This window comes from Euprymna scolopes, chromosome 23 (genome assembly GCF_053919585.1).
Source record: "Euprymna scolopes isolate OS-2025 chromosome 23, ASM5391958v1, whole genome shotgun sequence".
NCBI classification, from domain to species: Eukaryota; Metazoa; Mollusca; class Cephalopoda; order Sepiida; family Sepiolidae; genus Euprymna; species Euprymna scolopes.
In genome coordinates this window covers 45,683,470-45,700,860 of record NC_136504.1, presented here as the reverse complement: position 1 = coordinate 45,700,860, position 17,391 = coordinate 45,683,470, and the positions used below count along the sequence as shown (strand labels likewise).

At 38.0% G+C, this 17,391-nt stretch overlaps 2 protein-coding genes across 2 annotated transcripts in view; one reads left to right on the top strand and one right to left on the bottom strand.

Annotated features, from left to right (window-relative positions):
* Positions 1–17,147, bottom strand: part of LOC145245864 (glycerol-3-phosphate acyltransferase 1, mitochondrial-like) — a 130,392-nt gene extending 113,245 nt beyond the window's left edge. Inside the window, exon 1 of the mRNA XM_080107571.1 lies at positions 17,058–17,147. The gene's annotated coding sequence lies outside the window, so the exon portion shown is untranslated. The remainder of the gene's footprint in view (positions 1–17,057) is intronic.
* On the top strand, positions 11,284–11,829 carry LOC145245610 (uncharacterized). The gene has a single exon (XM_080107180.1). The coding sequence runs from the start codon at positions 11,284–11,286 to the stop codon at positions 11,827–11,829; it is 546 nt and encodes a 181-aa protein (XP_079963306.1).
* Positions 17,148–17,391: the final 244 nt, after the last annotated feature.

Here is a 17,391-nt window from a genome sequence, read left to right as displayed (position 1 = left end):
CAAGGATTGCACAGAAAATGCGCCTGCTCAACCGTCAGAACCACTGTCCCTCTGCGATCCTCCTACATTCCATTTGAAAAAATTTGCAGCGACTACTTTGAAATCGGGGACTTCAGCTACCTCGTTGTTGTGGACAGATTCAGTTGCTGGCCATGTATCTACCATTGCAGAAAATCAAAAATGAATTCGGCTCATCTCATCAAGATTTTCAGAGAACTTTTTATAGCCTATGGTGCGGCAAAAGAACTCAGTACTGATGGAGGACCTCAATTCCAATCTGCTGCTTTTGATGATTTCTTGCTGCTATGGGGCGTTCAACATAAAATATCATCTGCTGCGTACCCACAGTCAAATGGACGAGCTGAATTGGCAGTCAAGGCCGCAAAATGTATCATTCACAACAATATATCGATCAACGGCAGTCTCAATAATGACAAAGCGGCTCGTGCCATCCTTCAATACAGAAACACACCTATACCGGAGATAGGATTAAGTTCTGCACAGATTCTGTTTCATCGAAAATTGCGGGACAGTATCCCTTCAAACCCCAACATTACCAGGTCCATCGCAATTGGATAATTTCTGCTGAACAACGCAAGAAGAAATTCGCTGTCCGTGATCAGGCCTTGAGAAAGCAATACAATACTAACGTAAAAACTTTGCTGCCTTTGGAAGTCGGATCCCACGTGTGGGTTCAAGAGCGCAAGAAGAAGGCCAAGTGGCTCAAATCAGGCATTATCATCGAGGCTCTACCACACCGACAATACCGAATCCGAATGCACCACTCTGGGAGAGTTTCTTTGCAGAATAGACGATTCTTGAAAAGGTGCTTAATCCCTATACCAACTGCAATAACTCATGACGGAAGCCAGCATCCAATGAAGAACAACAATGTTTCGCCACAACACTTGCCTCTGACTGGTCTGACAAATACATCAATACCGAACTCACTCCCAGACAGCAATACCCCCAACACGGCTGATGTACCTGGTGGCAGACCCAAGATGCCGCGGGCATTGAAAAATTTACAGCCGTACAATAAACCCGGCTTAAAGGAACTTTATTGCCAGGGGGAGATGTAGGAATACATCATCTCCTTTCTATTTTCAGATTGACTGATTGGCTTTTGCGTGACTAACTTATTCTACAGTTACCATGCCAGCTATACACTTTTTTTTTTTATTTGATTTTTGGTCACATGCTCAAAAATCCAAAAACCCTTAATATCTCTAGGAGGCTTCATTTTTTAGTAAATCTGATGCCATTTTTTGATTCCTGGGGTTAAAAAATTTACCCTGGGTGAATTTTCAGGGCCATATGATCTTTCAATCAGAAAATACTCAAAGCGATGACGGACCAAATAAAAAATAGATACCCTGTTGCAAAAGACAATGATTGGCGCACATTTTAAGTGACACCGGTAATTCAACCTTGACATTGACACAACCACATGGTACTTGTAAACACGTCAAATAGCAGACGTGGCTGAATGTTTGTGAGCAAGATTTTTTTAAAAAATATATTTACAAAACTTTTTAAGATTTAAAAGAAAAAAATAATATACCTATTCACAAAACAGTTTTTTAATATTAAATATTTACAAAACTTTTAAGGATAAAAAAAAAACAAACGTTTTTCTATTTACACAAAACATTTCATGTGAGTAACAAAACGAATGTATTTAAAACAAAATATATTTAAATATATGGGTGTCTTTCTGAATGCGTTTTTTTTAAATATATTTACAAAACTTTTTAATAAAACAATGATAATAAGCTCGGTAATAAGATTATGAAAATATATTGAGCTAAACAAATGCATCCGTATGTAATCTCAGATCCCTTGTGAGGCCCACAGGGATGCCTGTATAATTTAATTGCCCTATATATATATATATATATATATATATATATATATATATAAATAATAGGACAACAAGAGAATGAAATGAAGACACAAAACTGTATATAGGTAGATATAGAATGGATCATTTATTGAATAATGGAATACAGGCAAAATTTGGGGGATAGAAGGGACTCTTTTATGCCAGGGCATTTCAAAGCCTAACGCTTCTCATCAGAAGAGTAGAGAAGGTGCTAGGTAGCATGGTTGGGATGCGACGTCTAGCGTAAGGTTCGTTAGAGATGAAAAAGATTAAGAGGAATTATAGAGTGTTGGGGAAAGCTTTAATGAATTCTAAATAAATAAGGAGAAGCTTATTATATATAGTATGATATATAAGAATATAAATTGTCTTTAATATAGTATTGAGATTAAGGGGTAAATGTGTTATGGTTGAATAGTGGGTGTATTGCTGCTGTGTGGTGATTTATTTTAACAGTTTATGGGGTGTCTATTTTCTATGGAGTGGGTAATTTTTGATTAATTTGGTGTGGGGGGGTATGTAAGGTTGTAGAACTGGATGGTAATATGCTGCAATATATTTATAAGTTTCTACTGTTATGATATATGGAGCATGATCATAAGGGGGCGGTTGGAGATTAGGGTGGCAATGACTATGAGTGCGTATAACTTGATGTAAAAGGTTAAGTATACATATTGATGTTAAAATGGGGAAGTAAGGGAACCATAGCTACTTATGAGAGTGGTAAAAATATACCAAATAATAGTAGGGTAATTATAATAGTACGGAAGATAATAGTAATGACAATTATAATAATAGTAGTGATAATAAAGTTGGACATAAATTAGATGTAAAATTAAATATGAAAAAAAAAAAAAAAAAAATTAATATTAAGAAAAATAGAATAAAATAAATAAAATAAAGGCAAAATTAAAAGTAAACATTAAATTAAAACATTAAATATAATGTTACCAATAGTTGTGATAAAATTAAATTCCAAATTACTGTTAATGACAGTTAAGATGGAGATAATAGTATCAATTATGGTGCAATTACGGGAGTGATAATAATGATATCAATTTTAATGAAGATTATAATTATAATAATGATGATAAAAGCAGTAATAATAATAATAATAATAATAACAACAATAGTAATAGCGTTAAAAATAGTGCAGTAATAATAATGATGATAATGCTTCTACCACCACCTCCAAACATCGCCACAACTATTACCAATAATAATAATGTAAGTACTGTTAATGTTAAATTATTAGGGGTGCGTAAAAGAAAAGGATACAGACAGGTGGGAGGGGGGTTAAAATAGCAGGAAATGGGGTTTAGGGGTGAGGGTGAATGGACTCGTATAAATAAAGTAAAATAGAAATTATATATATATATATATATATATATATATATACGCATACACAGCTGTATAAGCTCCAATAATTATTGTTGAGCTTGGCATTATCCGGATAAGTCTCCTTTTGTGGAATTGATCTTTCTCTTTTCTCTTTTACTTAAAGCTATATATATATATATCTATATAAATAAAATGAACTCATTTTTTCCCCGTCTGATTTTGACATTAATAGGATTAAAAATCAAGATATTTCATGCAAATATAATATGCACAAACGGCAGAACAATATCTGAGGTGTGTTATAGGCTTATTATTTCTCAAATTCCTCGATAATCTTAGATTTCTATACTTTTTCTGCTGAGAAGTCACGGCCAAAATCGGTTAAGATCAATGGAAGTGGTAAAATATTTTCTCTCTAATAAATTCCTCCTCCCCCTGCCACCACTTAACACCGTTTGGGGATCGTTCACAAGGAACAGTTGAGAAGAAAACACCGGTTTGGCTTCGTAGTTCTTTCATGTGAAGTTATTTAAAATCACTAAACTAAGCTGCAGTGCTCTGTGGCGTAGTGGTTAGCGTGCTGGACAATTCACATTATATTTTCACGTTCGCGCCGACCTACCGTAGTCGTTTTTTTTTTTTTTTTTTTTTTCCTAAACAACTGGAATGGACTTTTCTTGGTGGCCGAACTGTTAACGTTGCAGATGTTTTTTTTTTTGTTTTTTTTTTTCACACTTTATTTTCCTACTTTTACTCATGACTCCGGGTTTGATCCTTCCTACTTACCTACCATAACATTTTTTAAAACTCCCCCCCCCCCGTCCCGGAAACAAACACTCGGGCAACGCCGGGTACCCCCGCTAGTATATATATATATATATATATATATTTATATAAATACACACACACACACACACACACACACACACACACACACACACACACACACACACAAGGCGCTTTCAATAATTTTCCAGACTTTTTTTGTACAGGCATTTAAAACTGTCCTCTCTCTCTTTCTTTGATGGAATGGTCATTACAGAGCAGCCATGGCACTCTTCATGAATCATCGCCATTGACTCTGGTTCTGTGCCATTCTGAGCAACTCAGCCATGCTAATGTCTGCGATAGTCTTCATTCTCAAGATTGAAACTGCATTTTATTCTTCGCTGATTTGATTTACTGTTGCCATCTTTGTTCAATATAATGTCTCAACACTTAACAGTCCGACATTCTTGTTTTTGGTCTTCACGTCCTCTTTTGCCAGGGGTTGTGTACCAAAGAGCACATCTTTTCTTAAGCCATCTGTTCAGGCCACATGCCACAAAAATTGCAATTTCCTATCATTGATGTTGTCCAGCAGTCTTCAACAATCGTCCAGTTTTCTCTAGAACCCATTCGTTTGCATGTTTGTCCTCCCAGCTTACACAAAGAAGTCTATGGTAGTGCCATAATTCAATTTTCCTCTTATACTTTCAAGATCCAATATTCTACTCAGTATGTTGCTATTGAGAATACCAAAGATTGCAGGAGTCAATTCTTTGTGTGTTGAGAAATGAATCTATTTTTCCAGATATTGGTTAGTGCAATCCTTGCTATCCTTGCCATTTTAATATGTTGTCTTACTTCTTTAGTGTCATCTACTTTGTCTGTGAAAACTGCACCTACGTAGTTGAAATCTTCTCCATTTTCAACAGTTTGATTATCCACAATTAGGTTTTCATCATTTGGTGCCTGTGTTACTTTTATTAACTTTGTTAAGGAAGAGTCTTGCGACTTCACTGGCAACTTTTTTGAAAATTGAGTATTTTATTGCTATACATCTTATAAAATGGCTGACCAATTTTTATGATTTCAGGTTCAAATGAACAGCTACAGCAGGAATTGGAATACACCCTACTAAAGCCTGATTGTTACAGCTGGTGAAGTTAAAAAATGCAATCTGGATCTAAGAACAATTTAGAAGAACGATATGCAATAAAATTCGGTTTTAAACTTGGAAAAAATGCCACAGAAACGTATGGAATGCTTCACACTGCTTTTGGACCATCTTGCATGAATCGAGTATCAGATTTTGAGTAATATAAGAGATTCAAGGAAGGCAGGGAGTCTGTGAGGGATGATGAGAGGTGTGGGAGGAGTAAGGAAGTCAGAACACTAGTGTTGATTAGCCAAATAAAGAATTTCATGGATAAGGATCGTCGTATATCTATAGAGACAATAAGTGCATGATTTAATATCAGTGTGGAAACTGTACACACAATTATTTGCGAGGAACTGAAGATGTGGAAGATTTGCAGAAAAGTTTGTTGTAAGGTTGCTCAAAGATCACAGACTATTTGACCAAGATGCGTATCAAGACAGTTCTTCTTCTTCACCCTAACCAGACTTTGTTCCCTGTGACTTTTGGTTATTCCCTAAGCTTAAGGAAAATCTTAGAGGCTGTCATTATAAGATTGAGGAGATGAAAGAGGTTTTGATGAGTCACATGCTCACACAGGAGGATTTCCATGGGGCCTTCTAGAAGTCGTTGGAATAATATGAGTGCATTACTTCAAAGAGGAATAGAGTTTCATGTGTCTACTATCAATAAAAGTGCCCATATAAAAAAGTCTGGAAACTTATTTAAGTTTAAGACACCTCGTGTATATATATATATCTATTATATAAAAGCGAAACTGTGTGTGTGTGTGCGTGCGCGCACTTTGTATGTCTGACAAAGGCTTCGGGTTCGAGCCTACCTACCTACCTACCTACCAACCCCCCCCCCACACACACACCGGGCAACCTTGCTAGTATATAAATAAAAGGACAAATGAGTTTAATAAAATATAAAATATATAGGTTGTTTATTTTATGTACAAACGAATCACCGCTTATCAAGGCCCAAAGGCCACTTAAGGATAAGGGTTAACGAATTTGTCAGGAAGACAGTGAAACAATGTGAAAATTAATAATAATGGTTGAGAGTGACCAGAAATTAGATTATTTAAGAGGACTGCTCAGCAAGAATTTGCTACTATGTTGTAGTTAGCTGGGAAGCAGCTGTATGATATCATTTTTAACATAGATAGTTCTAGGAAAGAAATTTGTCTTCGAACTTCCATTTAGTTTTAGGTATGCAGAGAAAGAAAGGGAAATTATTTATAGTGGTTGTAGCTAAGCGAGTTTTCTTGTGAATGTTTTACATGGAGGAACCATAGATTGGACCACAAAAACTAACGAGAGGGTAGAAAAAGTCTAGCAAACACATTTTTTGTGGGAAAGAGGTTGTAGAGAAGATGATACCCTCCACTAGATTTCAAAATCAGTTTTGTAATCTATCAAGGCAGAAAAGGGTGCTCTGAACAGCACTTCACCAGATGTGATAACAGTACTCTATCTTAAGACGTATTTGACTCTTGCGCAGGTAGAGGAACAAGTAAGGTGTAAGATTGTTAGGACAATCGGAACTGTAAAAATCAGAAAACCCATAAATTAAAGTTTGAAAATAACGATAGAGCAGAGAGAGACTAGCAACATCTCTCTTCTGCAGGATAGTGGCTGTAGGGAAGAGTGGAGGACAATCCCACTAGATTTCAAAGTCAGTTTTGAACTCTGTCAAAGCAGGAAAAGGTGTTATAAGCGGCACCTCCCCAGATGTGGCAATAGTACTCGATCTTAGAATGTATCTGATTTTTACTCAGGTAGAGGATTGCGTCAGGAATGAGATACTTTCTGGAGTGGTAGAATGATCCAATCATTTTTCTGTCATGGATTTCAGCTCAAACTCTTTAAAATAAATCTATTTCTGTTTTTTTTTTTTTATGCATTTGGGGTGGATGAAAATGGTAAATTTGATAAATTGGTGTTTATTAAGAGAAAAGTCGACAGATCCATTTTTTTAAATATGTGGTTTTAAGCAAAAACAACAATACTTAACTAGCGGGACCTGTGGAAATTACACAGAGGACTCATTCATATGCAATATATTGATGTTGGCATTCTGTAGATGTTCAGCATAAATGGAGATGCTCTGATATTACTGTAGCTTTTTTGTAAAAACTGCAAAAGTATTTATCTATGCTGGCATGGATGCCAGGCATAGCCCGGTCATAAAGTACTCTTAAATATGATATTTTAATTCTTGCAGATTTCGTATATATTATTATAGAGTTAATGCTCTATCAAGTTTCATACATTACAAAGTTACGATTTCAAAAACAAAAAAATATATCCATATGACTTGGGTGCAGCAGCTGGAATCAAAACAAAAACTTATGAAGAATGAAATATATATATATCTCTTGAGTTCCTTCAATTATAATCGAAACCAAAACTTATGAAGAATTTTTTTTTTTTTAATTCAATTTTCACCCTAAACAAGGCACAGTGCCACTTTTAAGCAGGGGGCTACTATCAGGGACTTAACTTTCAGGGGGCATTATGAAGGGAGATGAGTAGAAAGATGTTTGTTAACATTACACTTGAACTTTTGCATATCAGTACACTTGGGAAAGCAGAATCCCGGAAGGGAGTTCCAACGACCTGCAGTTCTGAGGAAGAAACTATTGGAGTAAAAGGCTTTCTTGCACCTAGGGATCTCTACTGTAAAGGGATGAGACTTAGTAGCTTGTCGGGTTTGTCGGGGGTAGCTACGTCAAGGAGGTACAAGTGTTTGCAGTTCGTCAGAGCATTCACCATTAAAGTATTTATAGAACAGGCAGAGAGATGCAACATCTCGTCGATGGGACAGAGGCTGAAGCCTAGATGACAGTTCAGGACCTATCAGGTTGGCGACTCTCTTTTGAACCCTGTCCAGGAGCGAGAGACAAACAGCAGATGCACCAGCCCAGATGTGACAACAGTACTCCATACATGGGCGAATGGTGGCCTTATAGAGGTACAGGATACTTTCAGGCGTAAGTAGTTTTCTAGCACGGTAGAGGGAGCCAACCTTCCTTGCAGCAGCCTTGGCAATGCTCTCAATGTATTTATTCCAGTTCATATTCCCTGTAAAGGTTAGGCCGAGGAGTAAAAGAAGTACTTTCAGGCAATGTGTTCTTGGCTATTGCTATTGGTGGTAGAGAAGGTTTCTTGTAGTTATTGAAGGAAACAAGCTTAGTCTTAGTAAAATTATTCATTACTAGAAATGGAAGTCCATAACAATTAAATGACAGTCACTCGGATGTAAGCGTGACACAGAAAATAAATAAATAACACATCCTATTAATATATAGATTGTAGTATCGAAAATAGTGATACATATAAAAATTACAAATAATTCATCAAGTAGAACAACTGCTATTGTGTTTTTTTAGTAAAAACAGTATTGCTATTGGCTAAAACAAATCATTAGCCATTACATTGATGAAAAGGGAGATAAGTATGCCTCCTGTATCCGCAATCTTCAAGATGTTCACCTCTAGGGAAAATCCAATTTCCTCAATTTTTTTGTATAAATTACTTTTAACTATAGATAATTGGTGGACATTTAGGAAATCGCCCCCCTCCCCACTTCTAAATTCCACAATTTACACTTTTCTTTTCTTTTTGTTTTTCACGTTAATCTCATTGATTACAAAATTAACTTTTAGATTGAAAAAAACAATTTTGGAAAAAAATATTTTTATGACTTATCGTCGGGGATCAGTTTTCAATTATTAACGTTCTACTAAATTGATCACCCACTTTGTGACCATCACTCTCATGTGACCGGTGAATATTCCCGTTTAAAAATGGGGTTAAGATAAATTTTTACTTTCTTTCCAACTCGATGACGACTTTTACAGGTTTTTGAATATGCTGTAAACGAATATCACAGTAATGTCCTATCTTAGTGTCGGAAAAAAAACTTTCCAAAAATAATCAATTTAAACAAAAAATGAATACAACATTTAACTGTAACATTTATTTTGGTTATGAGTAAAAACATCTGACAATTCAACGGAGGCTTAATTCCTGAAAAGTTGTAAACAAATGACTTTTACACTAACCCTAAGTTCGATTTGCACTCCCAAATTTAGAGTTAGTGATAGTCATAGGTTTTTAATACAAGTTTTCAAGAACAAAGTCTCCAATGGTTAAACGGCAAATAAAAAAAGCAACAAATAAAAAAAAAAAACGTAAACAGTTTCATTACACATAAAATATACTTGATTTTTAATGCGTTTGGTATAAGGTATTTCTTGATTTTTGTTATTGTTTACAATTTCTCGATTATTAACTATTCTACACTTTAATGAATGACTGTTGTTCCTACTTACTTGCCCCCCAAAAGAGCCATCTAGACAGTATTGTACTGGTGCTCCCGCATGGTGGTAACAGCCAAAGCTGATGGCTCCTCCAGGAGGACAGTGGACTTGCAGCCACAGAACCGCCACTCCATCAGACAAACCCATCATGTGGAAAGCCCTTTTCACCTCGCCGACCGGGTCCCACAGTACAAGAAGAAAACTGTCACGGATGCCTGGAACGGGTACCACTCTGTCCCGATCAGAGAGGGAGACCGCCACATCACCACCTTCATAACACCATGGGGTCGATATCGCTACAGAGTGGCACCGCAGGGATTCCTGGCCAGCGGGGACGCCTACAATCACCGCTTTGACTCCATCATCGCAAACGTGAAGAACAAGGTGAAGTGTGTGGATGACACCTGCATGTGGTCCGACTCAATTGAGGAAGCATTCCTCCAGGCCTGTGAGTGGCTAGACCTGTGCGCCAGAAATGGAATCACACTAAACCCAAAAAAGTTCCAGTTTGCGCAAGATACGGTTACTTTTGCTGGCCTCGACATTACTCCCACCAATGTCACACCGTCAGAAAAGTTCCTAGATTCCATCCGGCACTTTCCCAAACCTATGGACATCACCGGTGCCAGGGCCTGGTTTGGATTGGTCAACCAAGCAGCGTATGCATTCTCCATGGCCAAGCGGATGCAACCCTTCCGTCATCTGCTGAAGCCATCAAATAAGTTCCAGTGGACAACAGAATTCGATGATATCTTCGAAGAATCCAAAACCAAGATTGTTGAAGAGATCAAGGAAGGAATCCGCCTCTTTCAACCATCCCGCCCTACCTGTCTTATCACTGATTGGTCTGTCACTGGCATCAGGTACTTGATGATGCAAAAGTACTGCGGCTGCACCGGTAGAACTCCACTATGCTGTAAGGAAGGGTGGAAGCTCTGCTTGGTAGGAAGCAGATTCACACATGCTGCAGAGTCACATTATGCACCCATCGAGGGAGAGGCCCTTGCAGTTGTCCATGCCCTGCATCAAACTCGTTATTACACGCAGGGATGTCAGGATCTGATGGTGGCTACCGACCACAAGCCACTGGTTGGGCTCCTCAATGACCGTTCCCTCACTGAGATTAACAATCGCCGCCTGCTCAACCTAAAAGAGAAGACTCTTGCCTATAGGTTCAAGATCATCCACATTTCTGGAAAACATAACCTTGGTGCTGACGCGGCATCACACTACCCACCCCGTAGCACCCCAATCACTAACTACAAACCAGAAGAGCCAGTGGATATCGGAGAAGATGCCTCCACTTTAGCATTAATGTCCAGCACACTGTACGCCGTAACTAATGTTGTCACATGGACCATGCTGCAGGAAGCTACATCCTCTGACCTGGACCTCCAGGAGCTACAGCAGTTCATCCGTGAAGGCTTTCCATCTGACTGCAGACAGATGAAAGCCGCATTGCGCCCTTACCATCGCATCTCTAGTAGCTTGTACAACGTAGACGGTGTGGTATTGACAGGCAACCGTGTCATCGTTCCTACAGCACTGCGCTCACAGATTCTGGAGGCTTTGCATGCAGCCCACCAAGGAGTCGGTGTCATGTGCGCCCGGGCAACAGACTGTCTATTGGCCAAACATCAGCACTGACATCCAGCGCATCAGGGACCAGTGCGCTAGCTGCCATAGGATTGCAAAGTCGAATGCCATGCAGCCACCATCTGATTTGGTGCCCCCGAGTATCCTTTCCAGAAGATCGCCTGCGACTATTTTGCACACAACAATCACGATTACGTAGTAGTCGTTGACAGGTACTCCAATTGGCCAATGGCGTTTAGAGCAGAAAATGGTGCAGATGGTCTTGTCAGGCACCCCAGGGAAGTGTTTGTGACTTTTGGAGTACCTGAAGAGTTAACCTCAGATGGAGGGCCCCAGTTCACAGCTGGAAAGACACAGGAATTCCTTCGCTCATGGGGTGTACACCACCGTCTTACCTCAGTTGCCAACCCTCAAGCCAACTGCAGAGCTGAGATAGGTGTAAAGACTGTCAAGCGCATGCTGATGGACAATACATCTGCAAGTGGGTCTATTGATGTAGACAAGTTCCAGCGCACCATGCTCATCTATCGGAACTCAATCGACCCGGAGACTAAGGCATCTCCGGCTCTCATAGTCTTCGGAAGACCTATCCGTGACTCTATCCCCATCCCCATGGGTCGGTACTGCCCTCATCCGACATATGGACAGAGACCCTTATCAACAGAGAAAAGGCTCTTGCAAAGCGACACTCCCGAGAGCATGAGAAATGGAGGGAACACACTCGATCCTTGCTTCCTCTTCGTATCGGGGATCATGTCTACTTACAGAACCTGATAGGCAATCATCCAAAGCGCTGGGAAAGGACAGGCACCATCGTAGAGGTCAGGCAGTTCCACCAATATGTCGTGAAGATAGATGGCTCTGGGAGACTAACTCTGCGAAACCGCCAGCATCTTCGTAAGTTCACCCCCTTTAAAGCAGCCTCACATGAAGATATCATTGAGTCCCTCAGCCCCATCATCAGGGATGCGGTCATCCACTCAAATGGATTGGGAAAACCTACCATTAACGTTCCAGCAAGGAACCCTAAATCAGCATCAGGTGAGGAAGATAAGTGCCTTGGCGCGCCCGCAAGCCCTGGCCCATCGCCTGAGAGAGCCGTAGACACAGCCGCACCGACAGCTGGAGACCCTGTACATACAGCAGAGTCAACACATATTGGTCTTCCCATGCAGAATGTAAACGCCACGCATACGGCCTCTCCACAGCTTCATATACCTGCCATACACACAACCCCCAAGAAGCCTCCCATGGCTTTACGCCGACTGGCATCGCACAATGCCCCCGGTATCGCTGAAACTCAACCAGGCAACAGGTCGCGCAGCCGGCGCTCCCAGCACTAGTAAAATTCACTGATACCTGTACAGTGTAAATAGTTGAAACAGATTTTCTTCAGAATTTTTTGTCATGCCCGCAAAAAACTCGCCGTGGGTGAGGGAGATAGATAGTATTGTACTTGTACCCCTCATATTAATTACTCACACCCCTTTCTATTGTTCCAGAGTGTAACCAGCAGCGCATTCTTTTCCACGTCATTTTCCCAAATTTCATATGAACTTGGGGGGAGCGGGATATCTGTTGGACCAAATGAAGCTGTGGTCATCTTGTAAATATTCTACATAATAATACATATATTGGAATGGGACATACCATTTTGTTAAAGCTTAAGTGGAATCTAGTCATCAGTTAACATCAGAAATTTGGTCGTCGCTACTCATGTTGTGGAAAAGAAAGCAGCGCATTCTTAGGAGCCGGAAGGAATTGGTAACCTGAAGATCGTCGAGTCCCTCCTCTCAAGACTATTAGACCTACTGCTCAGTAGAGGCCTGCACCTTCACTTGCCTACTAGTTCCTTTCCCCTGTCTGCTCATAGGAAGGTGTGTCTACTCATCTACCATCATTCATTAGTTTACTTATTTTTAATAATTTTTTCAACATTTGTCAGCATGAACCACTTTTTTTAAAGACAGCATATGTCAACACCTCAGCAAAGTTTCTTGCATTTTTGGGGGAACAAGCATTAAAAACAAAAAAAAAAGTTTTCCCTACGTGAAAAAAAAAAAAAAAAATTTACTTGCCTACTTACGATGGCAAAATTACAAAATTAGACACAAGGTCGGTTTTTAATGTGGCCACGATTTTTTTTTTTTTGCGGGGTGGGGGGTTCTTTCTACCCTCGGAAAATCCTTTAAAATTCCAAATTATGAAGAAATGCACTCACTGGTCATTTCTTTTTTCTTTTCTTTTTTTTTTTGAGGGGGGGGGGAGGACTACCGGATTGGTTTTCGTTCTTTTTTTGGAGGGGGATATTCAAGAACTTGTACAGTTTTTTACTTATGCTGTTTAATTAACCGTTTTAACATAAGTAACGTGCTGACATTAACCGAACAGAAGAACTTTAATATTTTACAAAAATTCTGTTTACATTTGGTGGGGGAGGGGCAGGGGGTGTTTTGGCGGTGGGTGATCATTTTACGTTAAATTATTATAGAAAAGTGATCCACTTTTTTTAGAACTAAAATTTCTTCATATCATGTAAACTACTCGTTTGCCGTAATTTTAAATGTTATTTTCGTTTTCAGCGACCCCGAAAACCTTTAAGAGTGGTAATTTTAAAGGAATTTTCGAGGGTGGAGTAATTCTTCATATTTACCAAAAAAATATATTAAATTCAAACATAATAAGTACGAATCCAGTAGATGAATCATCTACTAGATGATATACCGAAAAAATTTATGATATACTGAAAAAATTTATTTTTAAATCGGCGACGTCACAGAAATTCCTGTAGGTAAAAAAAACAAAAACAAAAAAAAAACAACGTAAAAATCAAAATTAGGTCATTCGATAATAAGCCCCCTAAAAAAAATTGAAAAGACGAAACTAATATATATATTTTTTTATTATTTGGGGTAAACAGTTACATATGGTCGCTACAAATAGCCATCTGTTTCAGTCAAAGAGACTTCATCAGGCGACCTGGAACCTCTATAGCGTCGAGCCGAGCGTAACTGTTTACCCCAAATAATCAAAAAATATTTTGCTCTTTTTATTGAGCACTATTTAACAACCTCGTTGTCTTCATTAGTTCTGACTTTTGAACACCTCAAAGCTAATATATATATATATATATATATATATATATATATATATATATATATATATATATATGGGGGTACCGACCGCTCATACGCGTGAACCAATCTCTGTCCTTTCTCCGCTAATGTATTGTTGACAAGTTGTTTAAAATAAACATATAGGCAGGTCATGTTTTTAGCCCCATCCACATTTTTTTCTCTCACAAGAACAATTTATAGTTCTAAAATTCTAAAATTACATAACTATGTTCATTAGGTACCTCCAACGCGTGACACAAATTTACCCCCCCCATATGTAACATGATGTAATTGTAATATCATCATGCCATACAAAAAATAATGAAAATGCGAGACCAAAATCGTGTTTACATTATCGACGCTCTAAAAACAACGAAAAAAAAAAAAAAGATCAAAGTGTAGTATCTGTTCTTCAGATGCGGCACTTCCATTTCTCGTTCTCTTTCAGTGGAGGAGAAATCCTTCACGACTGAGGCAATTTTTTATTTTTGTATCTTTTCTCCACGTTAAAAAACGACCCTGGTGTCTAACGTCTAACTCTGTCCCGTGGGGAGGCATTGTAAATAGGTACATTATCGACGCTCTAAAACAACGTTCCAGTTTTCACGGAGGTACGAAAAAGTTGTCACAAGACAAATATGATACATGTTTGTCTTTTTGATACAAATAAATGTCATTAAAGGCAAGATAGGTTAGTTTTTTTCGTCTTACTGGATAAGTGTATTTTCTGTATTTATAATGTAAAATGTTTATTCAGTTCGAAAAACGAGTAATATTAAGCACACCGAAGAACAAGAAAAAAAATGAAAGCTGGATAATCACTTCAAAATAAGGAATAAAAGAAAATAGTGCTAGAACCAATAAATGTTACCGTGAAATTTATGTGGTGGTGGGTTTTTACCAGCATTTTGTCTTATTTCGAAGTGATTATCGGGTCTTCAGAGACATCGCGGCCATTTTTCTTGTTCTTCGGTAGCGCTTATTACTCGTTTTTCGAACAGATTAAACATTTTACATTAAATAAAAACACTTAAAACCTATCCAGTTAGGCAGAAAAGAAACTTATCTTTCCTTTTGATAATATTTATTTGTTATATTTTTTTTTTTTTGACAACTTTTTCGAATCTATGAGTTTAGTAAAACAAATCCAAATATGTATTTATTAGTTGTTATTGAAAGTACAGAATAGTTAAAAAGCTCCCCTCCTCATGTTAAGAATGGGTTTCTAAATAACGTTATAATTTCAGCACGATCCGTAAGCTGCAAGAGTACCAAAATTAATAATAATAATAATAACAACAATACCATTATCTTTTTAAATAATCGATAGTAATTTAAATATTTATGATTATTATTTTTTTTGTGTGTGTGTGTGCACTTGTGCATTTATGTTACCGCGCTATTTTAAAGTTAAATTCAATTTAGGTGAAAGTACAGAATAGTTACAAAACATTCACCTTATGTTAAGAATAGGTTCTAAACAATAACGTTATTATTTCAGCACGGTATGCAGAAGTATCTCCCCCCCCCTTACTTTGTTGCTACATAATAAAACTGCGATACAGATGGGATAAAACGACAAGTTCGAGTTTTCAAACTTTCACTAGTGCCCTTGGAATGTACGATTCCCTTTAGTTTTCGATCAAATAGAAAGGTAGTCTAGTGCAATTTGTTCCTATTTACAATGCCTCCCCACGGGACAGAGTTAGACACCAGGGTCGTTTTTTAACGTGGAGAAAAGGAACAAAAATAAAAATTGTCTCAGTCGTGAAGGATTTCTCCTCCACTGACAGAGAACAAGAAATTGAAGTGCAGCATCTGAAGAACAGATACTACACTTTGAGGTATTTATTTGCTCCCCCACTGAGCAAATTAGGCACAAAGCCGATTTTTAAAGTGAGGAATGAAGGGGAAATGGGGACCAACTCCCCGGGGAGTAGGGGAGCTGGATAGTGACAATTGTTATGAAGGGTTGCCCCTACATTGACCAAGGTCTTATATGTGGCGGAAACCCCACATACGGTCTTTGCTTGCAGTATCTGCCGGAACAGATACTACACTTTGATCTTGTCCCGAAGGCAAAGTTAGTTTAGGAGAAGGAAAACCTCGAAATAACACTTTTTTTTTTCAGTTTTTCCTGTCGTCTCGGACTCAAGTGATGCCGGTTTTCATGCGGTTGGAAGGATTGCGTAACTTTTGCTTCACCATAGGATCCCAGCGCGGACAACCTTGCAGAGGTTAGAGGTATTATTATACAAACACCGTGACAGCGTTAGGGTTAGGGTTAGGATTAGGGTTAGGGTTAGGGGTTAGGGTTAGGGTTTAGGGTTAGGGTTAGGGTTAGGTTTAGGGTTAGGGTTAGGGTTAGGGTTAGGGTTAATTCGCTGTCACGGTGTTTGTATAGTTTTACCGTTGTTTCTATAGACTAAAAGGAGGCCAACTACACAATGACGACGTTCTTAAAAGAGAATTTGAGATGTTGAATACCTATACAATTGTCGTATATCAACTTACACGGGTAGAGAGAAAATCAATTCGGGTACATTAAGAGAAAGATGGTCGATGTTGGATACGAATTAGAAGACAAAAATTAAAATTAATGATTTTGACCACGAATAGCTTAGCTATAATACCATATAAAATAGGCATGTTTTATTTAAATATATACGAACGCAGAATGCGCGGTTTAAATGGAATCTATGGACGGATATGTTTTGTGTATGTGTGCGTGCGTTTAACCTTGGATATTTTCAAACTGATTATGTAAAAAGTATGTAATCAGAGAAATAATTTAAACATATGACAAAGTCTGTGAATACTTCAGGCGAGTATATATACTTGCCAATTTAAATCTTTAAAAGAAAATACCGCGTATTTCGTACTTACATCAAATTAGTTGAAGCGGCATGATTCGTGGGTACAAAAGAAACGATGGTAATGCGGCCTTCACCTTGATACTTGAATTACCCAACCTATGTTACCTCTTTTTTTTTTTTTTTTAAATTAACAATTATGATAAATATATCTTTAATAAAATCTAAATTATTTTTATTTAATTAGCGCTGCTGTAAAAAAAAATTTAAATAAATAAAAGATTTCTTTCTAATATTTTTTTATTTTGTCAAAATATTGGCTTACTTTTAAATATTAACAATGAAGTTACAAGAGTTATTTCCCTTGTACTATTTTTATGTTCCTATTTTCTGTCCTCTCCACGAAG

Bases quoted from the DNA above. Each gene is read 5' to 3' on its own strand.
- LOC145245610 (XM_080107180.1), top strand. From the start codon at position 11,284: ATGGCGTTTAGAGCAGAAAATGGTGCAGATGGTCTTGTCAGGCACCCC.